The sequence below is a fragment of the Pteropus medius genome, unplaced genomic scaffold, assembly GCF_902729225.1.
Source record: "Pteropus medius unplaced genomic scaffold, Ma_sr-lr_union100, whole genome shotgun sequence".
Lineage (NCBI taxonomy): Eukaryota > Metazoa > Chordata > Mammalia > Chiroptera > Pteropodidae > Pteropus > Pteropus medius.
This window is the reverse complement of record NW_024356336.1, coordinates 6,833,670-6,842,752: the sequence shown is the minus strand read 5'-3', so window position 1 is coordinate 6,842,752 and position 9,083 is coordinate 6,833,670. Positions and strand designations below refer to the sequence as shown.

The 9,083-nt window shown below is 35.9% G+C and overlaps 1 protein-coding gene and 1 pseudogene across 5 annotated transcripts in view; one reads left to right on the top strand and one right to left on the bottom strand.

Moving 5' to 3' along the window:
• Positions 1–9,083, top strand: part of EIF4ENIF1 (eukaryotic translation initiation factor 4E nuclear import factor 1) — a 41,522-nt gene that overhangs the window by 8,246 nt on the left and 24,193 nt on the right. For all 5 annotated transcript variants that reach the window (XM_039862041.1, XM_039862040.1, XM_039862037.1 and 2 more), the window contains exons 3-4: positions 4,493–4,566; positions 6,589–6,716. In XM_039862041.1, the coding sequence (XP_039717975.1) occupies positions 4,493–4,566; positions 6,589–6,716 (202 nt within the window). The remainder of the gene's footprint in view (positions 1–4,492; positions 4,567–6,588; positions 6,717–9,083) is intronic.
• LOC120602058 (uncharacterized) lies at positions 8,162–8,280 on the bottom strand (annotated as a pseudogene).

Here is a 9,083-nt window from a genome sequence, read left to right as displayed (position 1 = left end):
AAAAGCCCCGCTCTCAAGAACAGTAAGTATAGTTTTACCTGAATGCTTAAAGTTATTCCCAGGAGCTTTTACAGTCCAAAAATTGTTTTCCCAGTTCTCAGCTTATTATTGAAGAAAGTAGCTCCTCATCATCTATAGACAAGTGGGCTTTGTTTTAGCCATTGTATTTACAAGTGTACCCTACCATAAATTGTGCTGCTGACATAGTTAATGCTGGTGTGTAATTAATTGGTCACCGCTCTACCCTGTGCTCCTGCAGGTCTGTCAAGTTTGTATAGTCAGTCGCTTGAGTATTCACATCTGGTATATACCAAGCATATAAACTCAACAAAGAATACTGGAATAATATGGGAGGGAGGTGGAGGCAGTGGACTAACAATGTTGAACATCTTCCATGTGCTTGTTGGCCATTTGTGTATCTTTGGAGAAAAGTCTATTGAATTCTTTTACTTGTTTTTAAATTGGGTTGTTGTCTTTTGTTGTTGAGTTGTACAAGTTCTTTATTCTGGATACTAGACCCTTATCAGATACAGTAGCCCCCCCTTATCCGCAGAGGAGGCCTGAAACTTCAAATAGTACCAAACCCTATTGTACTGTTTTTTTTTTCTGTATATACATACCTATGATAAAGCTTAACTTATAAGTTAGGCACAGTAAGATTAACAGTAATAATAAAATAGAACAATTACAACAATATACTATAATAAAAGATATGTGAATATGGGGTCTCTCAGAATATCTTATACAAAGAGTGGTTATGCTGGCCAAAGAGATGATTAATATCCCAGGCAGGATAAAGTAGGATGGCTTGAGATTTCATCATGCTACTCAGAATGACATGTGGTTTAAAACGTGAATTGTTTATTTCTGAAATTTTTCATTGAATATTTCGAACCACAGTTGATTATGGGTAACTGAAACTGCAGAAAGTGAAGCTATAGATGAGGAAGGACTACAAATAATGATTGGTAAATTCTTTTTCCTATTCTGGGGATTGTCTTTTCACTTTCTTAATAATGTCATTCGAATCACAAAAGTTTCTAAATTTGAAGTCCAGTTTATCTATTTTTTCCTTTGGTGGTTATGCTTTCATTGTCATAGCAAAGAAACATTGCTTAATCCAAAGTAGTCATGAAGGTTTACACCTATGTTTTCTCCTAAGAATTTTAAAGTGATTGCTCTTATATTTAGGTCTTTGATACATTTTCAGTTAATTTTAGTGTGAGGTAGAGGTAAACTTACTTGTTTAGAACAGCTTTAGGTTTACAGAAAAACTAGGAACATAGTAGAGAGTTTCTGTCCCTCACTCAGTATCCATATTAGTAATATATTAGTATGATACATTTGTTACAATTAACAACGTTAATACATTGTTATTAACTAAAGTCCATACTTTGTTCTTATTTCCTTAGTTTTAAACTAATGCCCTTTTTCTGTTCCAGGATTTCATCCTGGATAGCATATTACATTTAGTTGTCATCTCTCCTTATCTCCTCATTTCTCTCTTTGTGAGGCTATTTGTTACCTTTTTAAAAAATTTTTTTTGATACCCACAAATAGAACATTTACTCCTACACTGTGGCTGTTTTAAAATGTTAACCTTTCCCAGTTGACTCCCAAATAAATAGATAACATTAGTTTCAAAAAACAGCTATAGTAGTAAAAGAGAACACCTATCACTTGGGTTCCCTATTATCTTTTGGATTTAAAAATTTCAAACAAAGCCTCATTGTTTAGAAACTTTTGTATATTGAGAATATACATATTTAAGTATGAAATATATTGCCCTTGGTTTACTAGTGCCCTATAGGGTTTTTAGTTTAATATTTGGATTTGAGGATGGAGTAAGGGAATACGTAATCTATGGATTGTTTCTAATAGCAGAAAATTGCTTTTGCTCTGCAGTCTTTTTTCTATAGTGTGTGTATAAGAATTTTCTATATTGCAGCGTCCTTCCTGTTTCTATTGGAAAATATTTTAAGCCCTCCTGTCCTTAGAATTTCTGTATTGTAATATCTGCCAGCATCATAACTATTATTGGTTCATCTACCCCACCCCCTTTTCTCCCACCACAAAATTTGTGTCACCCCTGCACGTCTGACACCGTATTTACCCTGAAGATTTCACTGGACTCCGGTCTTTCCAGTGATTTGCAGGTGGTATGTCAGTGCTTTGACAGTTTTTTCAGAATTTTCAGCAGTGTCTAGACATTTTCTTGTAATTTGAATTCTGTTTTATCTCAGACTTCTAAATTTCTCTAAGTATTTCTAGCCAAAAAAAAAAGAAGAAAAAGACAATCATAAATTTTAAATAAATGCAAATGCCTAATATTCAGGTTTTAAAACCAAAATGTCATGTGGTTCTAGTGCATTTTGCTGCCATGGAGAAAACCTTAAGCTGCTTCAGGTGTCTGATGACTGGATGAATTCATGGCATGCTTATATGCAATGATTCTTATAGGCTGAGAGAGTAAATCTGTCTCTTCATATTTACCCCAAGGGAAGCAGTGATCAAAGAAGCAGCAAGTTTTCTGTTGTGAGGCGTGCGAATGGGGGGTATTGCAGAGGTTAGAGCACAGTGATATATGCCTTTTTGCAAGGCAGTTGTAGCATTTTACTAAAAGTAAAAGTACTAAAAGTTTGAGAATTGGTTTTTTTACTTCATTATGAAAATGTTTAAATGTATATAAAAAGGAGGCAATGGTATTTGTTTATATGCATGTATATGAGCAGATATGTTTATATTAGTGTATAAATATGTGCATATTTAAGTATACATACTCCCTGGTTCTGCTGGAAGGGCCTAGAAGCAAATGAGGATACCCAGTTTCCCGACCTTGGTTTCTTATACCATTCCCCACTTAAAGGAAGTAAGATTCCTCAGAAAAATGACTGACCCTAAAGCTAGGACAGGATAGGTTCAAGATAGAAAATAAAAAATGATGGGGCATGTAAAAAAGACATAGCAGCCGTCTTGAAGAGGCTCACAATTTGAGCACCAAAATAATTATGGACATTAATAAATTACAGATCATTGGAAAAACTAGGAATCTGTGAGCCCATTCCAATAATAGGTAAATAAATAAGAGAGAAGGAAGGGTTTATATTTAAAATAGAATGCCAAGTGCTAACTTGTAAATGTGCAGAGAGGCCTAGAGTTAGAAATCAAGATAGGTTTGTTCAGATATCATCAATAGATGCTTAATTTAGGGGAAAAATTTGTTGAAGACCAGGACATTTGGGTGATTTTAAAGCATCTGCCCACAGATTGCATATTAATTGCAAGGGGGAAAGTAGTAACTGAACAGTAGAGAAACTGGAGAAAACCTTGACCAAGTGATCAAAGTTAATATTACTAGTAAGGGGCAGATGGACATCATGAGTGTTCAGAGGTGACGCTTTGAAATGGACACATTTCTTAGGTTAGTATTCTGCTCTAGGGATGGGTAGTCTGAATCTAATTGTGAGGAAACATTAGACAAATCCATAATGAATAATGTTCTCTTTAAAAAAAAATTAGCTGTATTGTTTAGAAATGTCAATGCCATAAAAGACAAAAGTTGTAGAAATGTTCCAGGTCAGAGACCAAAGAGACACAGCAACTAGTATCTGATTCTAGACTGGATCCTGTGTTGAAGGCTAAAAAAAAGTAATATAGAGGACTTTATTGGGTCAGTTGACAAAATCGGAATCCGGAGGGGTAGATTAGATAAAAGTATTATTAATAACTGGTTATATAAAACTGACAGCTCTTCTCAACCAGGTTCTGCAGAAGTAAACCCTTACGCCCTAAGGCATCCATTGTATGTAATGGATTCACTTCTTTCCTATGCATCCTGGCCAAGTGTAATCCTTAGAAAAATAGAAATATAGTCACTCAAATTATTTTCTATAGGGCTTAATTCTCTCATGGGAACAAATAAGAGACTGTGAAAGAATATGCTCATTCTTAGGAAATAGTCACTGAATTATTTAAGGGTAAGACCATGACTTATGCAGTGTTCCCTTAAGTGGATCAAAAAAAGATATATACAGAGTCCAAAGGCTAAAGTAAATAGGGAAATCAGGCAAATCAGATAAATAGTATATGGCTGTTTTAAGTGCTTTATTTTTTCCTAGTAACTTCCACTGTATATAAAATAAAACACCTCTTTGTAAATTAGCATCTAATGCATTTAAGAGTAACATTAAATGGAAGTTTTAATGTGAGCCTGAAGCTTCCATGCCCTGATGAGCAGTATTTTGGAATATTTTATTGGACAGCAATTTATGAGAAAAATGTGTCTTATCAAGAAATCGATCACTGTTATTAGCCAGTTCTGCTTGAGCTTCTTGTGAGAACCTTGACTGACTCCAGTCCTTTCTAGAGCAAGTCAGGTTATAAGTAAATACAAACTGTGTGAAGCGCTTTTAAGGTAGACAATTACTGAAAACAAATAAGTTGAAAGTGTGTAAAACATTGTTCAAAATCACCATTTGATTTCTCTTTCTAGGAAGAGCTCTTGGATATAAAAGAACGCCCTCATTCCAAACAAAGGCCTTCGTGCCTCTCTGAAAAATACGACAGGTATGGTGGTGGATTACTTCTATTTAGCTTCATATTACATCGAACTAGTAAATTAAGTGTGTTGTTTTGGAGCTTTTTGGTAGAATTACGAGTGGGGAGATTTCAAAGATACTAACATTGGGCTTCAGCATAAATATATGAACATGAATAGCATCTCACTGCATTGTCTTCATCAGTTTCATTATTACTTAGCTTTAAACCATTGATTCAAAAATTTGAGCTGTAAGGGACTCTTAAGGACAACTAAACCAATTCCCTTTCTACTAACTGGTGAAGAAGCTAAAACTAGAAAAGGATTTGGTCAGACACACATAGTCAGAAAGCAGAAATAAGACTTGAACACAAGAGTCCTCACTAAGGTCTTTTCTCTCTACTAGTGGTTTTCGCACTGTGCTTTCAGGGGTCTTCTTCAAGGGTCTGCCAAGGGTAGGCTCATCAGGAGGATTCTGAGCCTTTTATCTATACCCCGCCATCCAACTCCCCAAAACAAAAGAGTCATTCAGATTAGCCCTCTTGCATATTGGGCTCCTTCAGAAGAGGTAGAAGGCTTTTGTTTGAGAAGACTCTAGCTAAAAATGGTATGTAAATATCTAACAATACCTTACATTGCACTTCTTGTGGTCACCTTAAGACTTAGGTCACTTCTTAAATATCGAGGTAGATAGTTCATATTGGCCCACATTTAACATAAAGCATCTATTATTTTTAATGTCTTGGTTGAATGGATATACTCTTTTGTATGTAGACTGTTCAGGAGGTTGCTAAATCTGGACTGCTCACCACTTTCCTCTGATGAAAATGATACTTGAATAATGGCTATTCCAGTTGGTTAGAGTTTTTTGTTAAGTCTCAGATAATCTTTTTTTTTCCTCCATTAAACCTGTAAAGCTTTTTTTATTCCTCAAGTTGAATTTTCTTATTACAACTTTTTTTTTTTTTTCCACATAAAATATTTCGGACACACACATTCACTTTTATTCTGAGTAGAGACATCGTGTCTGGTAATAATGAAAATAAGAGAGAGGAAAGAGCTGCTCATTCTGTTTCTCTTCTCTCAGAATTAAAATTTGTTGGGTTCTTAAACTCTAAGCAATCCTCACAGCCATACTAGAACATAGCTGATATCTCCTTTATCATGAGAAGTTTGAGACTGAGAGATTGACTCACTTATTCCAGAAATGTTCAGTTGGTACCTGCCATGTGGCAAATACTGTCAAGTGCTATCAAGTACTACCTTCATGGAATTTTGGTTTGTGGAAGGATACAGTCAAATACTCATAAGAGTTTATCATTACCGCCATTACAAGCAGTGAAAGACAAGTGCATAGTGCTAGCGCGTGGTGCTGCCTGGTCTGATCTGGGGCTGGAGAAGTCCTTTCTGAAGAAGTCTGAAGGGCATAGCTCAGTAACTTGTCCAGGATGTCCCTGGTGATGACAGAGCTACAATTTGGTCCAAGATTACTGGGTTCCAAAGCTTCTCTGCACTCTGTACAACCTGCCACCCCCTCGTTAGGGAGGGAGAAACAGAATAAAACCCAAACCACACATTTTAGGTTCTTAAGAGCTGTCTGCCCTCCTCATGGGAAAAAGTGAGACTGCATAGAAATTATGAAAAAATACACACCAAGCATTCCAGGAGTTACTTCTAGTGAGAGAATTAAGGTTTGTTTTTTTTCCCCTAGTAAGTAATCTTTAGTAAACTAAGTAAACAGTATTTATGGAGGATAGGCATAGTTACTATAATCTATATGCACCCCGAGATTTATGGTCTAGATGTTTCATTGTAAACAGACCACTGGTTTTCAAGTGACTACTAGTGTATTGTGAACAACAACAAAGTATTACTGAATTAATAGTTTTTTCTTTTTCTCCATTTTAAAAGATATAACCATTCTGATGACATCCACGAAGTTTTATATTGGAAAGGGGTTTCCATAACTTACTATTTGAAGTTCAGAAATTAGACTACATAATCTAGTTCATGGGTACAAGAGCTAATTGTTGGTACCCTTTGACTTGTAGTGATGGTGTCTGGGACCCTGAGAAGTGGCATGCCTCTCTTTACCCAGCTTCAGGGAGGAGCTCACCAGTGGAAAGTGTGAAGAAAGAGTTGGATACAGACCGGCCTTCCCTGGTGCGCAGGATAGTAGGTGAGCACACAGTCACTGAGAAGTGGGGGCAGCAATTTTGGAGACAATGCTCTTTGCTGCGGCTTCATTCTTACCTACAAGAGTTTTATGCATTTGGAGAAATGTGTCTTATCAGGAAACTGATTTACCAGCTGGATTTCTCCTGATTAGCAGAGTAAAATCATAGCTTTCTTGTATAGTAGTAGCAAGTAGACTGTATTAGGCTATGTGCTTTTGAATTAAAAGTACCAATGTCTTTCACTGACATGGATAACTGAGTTAGATGTGGTAAGGAGCATAAAGCTGTGCTAGAAATCTTGTTATGCGTAGTCTCATATGAAACTAATCCTCAGGTATAAATCAGTTTGGCCATCCTTAATTCATAATGGATTATTATCTGAATACAGGGTTTAGATATGGTTTGAGAATGAAGTGAAGTTTGGTCTTCCATATCTTTATTCCTTTAAACTAGAAAAGATACCGCAGAGTGAAATGGGGACCTGGCAGTATAAAAATTAGGCAAGGAACTTGTTAAAAGAAGAACACCTTTTGAGATGAGAGGATGACCCATTATAAAACAAATTTGGAATTCAGCAAAGAAGATAGGGATGACTCTAGTTTGAGCTATAAGACCTTTCTACACAGAACTTATCAGTACACTTAGTGCAGTACTGTCCCTTGAACAAAGAATTTATTCTAACAAAATCATTAAAGATATGCCACAGCCTTTGTTAAAATGATGAAAACTTAGACGCAACCTAAATGTCTAGTAATAGAAATAGAAATAGGTTGAGTATGTATGAATATGACATTGTTCAACTATAAAGATGTTAGAGATGTATTTACCAAGTTATATGTAACTATCCATATTATATTTTGGAAAAAACTGAGACACTGCATGGAAATTCTGGAGAAGTACGTGCCAAAATGTTTTAGGAACTGTTTCTGGTGAGAGAAAAGAGATTTTTCTCATTTGGACTTATCTTAAGTTTTCTGGTTTTTCTGGGAAGAATTTTTGCATGTGCAGTCACATGTTTATTTTCCTTACACCTTCATTGAGATAATTGACATACAATAGACTGCACATAAAGTGTACCATTTCATGTTTTGATATGTGTATGCACCTGTGCAACTGCAACTGCAATCGAAGTAATAAGCATTTTCATCACCCCCAAAAGTTCCCTAGTACTCCTATGAGTCCTTTCCTCACATTTGCACCCAGATAGGCACTGATCATGTTTCCGTCGCTATATATTAATTTACTTTTCCTAGAATCTAATATAAATGGAATTGTACAGCATGCACTTTTTGTGTAGCTCCTTTCACTCAAAATAGTTGTTTTAAGATTCACATTGTTGTTATGTGTATTAAATAGGTCCTTTTTGTTGCCCAGTAGTATTCCATTTATGAATTTGCCACATTATGTTCATTGTTGATGGACATTTGGGGTTTTGTTGTTTTTTTTACACCTACAGCACCTGGTCTTCCTAGGTGGTCTCCCATCCAAGTACTAACCAGGCCCGACCCTCCTTAGCTTCCGAGATCAGATGAGATCGGGCGTGTTCAGGGTGGCATAGCTGCAGCATTTGGGTTGTTTTCAGTTTTTGACTGTTAACCAAAACTATGAACATTCATGTACAAGTCTCTGTATGGACATATACTTTCTTGCCTCTTGAGTAAATACCCAAAAGTGGAATCGCTGAGTCCTATAGTAGATGTATGATTAACATTTTGAGAAACTGCCAGGCTATTTTACAAAGCAGTTATACCATTTTACAACAGTGTGTGAGAGTTCTACTTGCTCCAGATCCTCATCAGCACTTGAAATGGTCAGTCTTTTTGATTTTAGCCATTCTAAAAAGTGTGCAGTGGTATCACATGGTTTAATTTAAGCTTTCCTAATGACTAATGATGTTAAATATTTTTTCATGTGCTTATTTGCCATCCATGTATCCTCCTTGGCAGAGTGTCTGTTGAAACCATTTGTCCATTTTTTAATTGGATTGTTTTTTCAGTTTTTATATGTACTAGATACAGGTCCTTTATCAGATACGTGCTTTGAAATATTTTCTCCCAGTCCGTGGCTTGTTTTTGCATTCTCTGAACAGTGTACCAGGTTCTCAGATATTTTGATTTCGTTCAACATTGTTTCCTTGCAACATTGATGATATGCCATAGGAACTTAACTTTGGTTTATATCAGTTAGCATTTGGTAAAACTGGTTTAATTATACATTGTTTCACTTAAATTGCAGAACCTATCAGTGACATTAAGGTGAGAACACTGTATACCCCTCCAAGAGCAAAGGTTTTAAATTTTGCTCAAGCCCATTTTATCTTTTTCCATTTTATTATTTTTTAAAGAGATTGTGCTCTTGGTGTGTCGTGC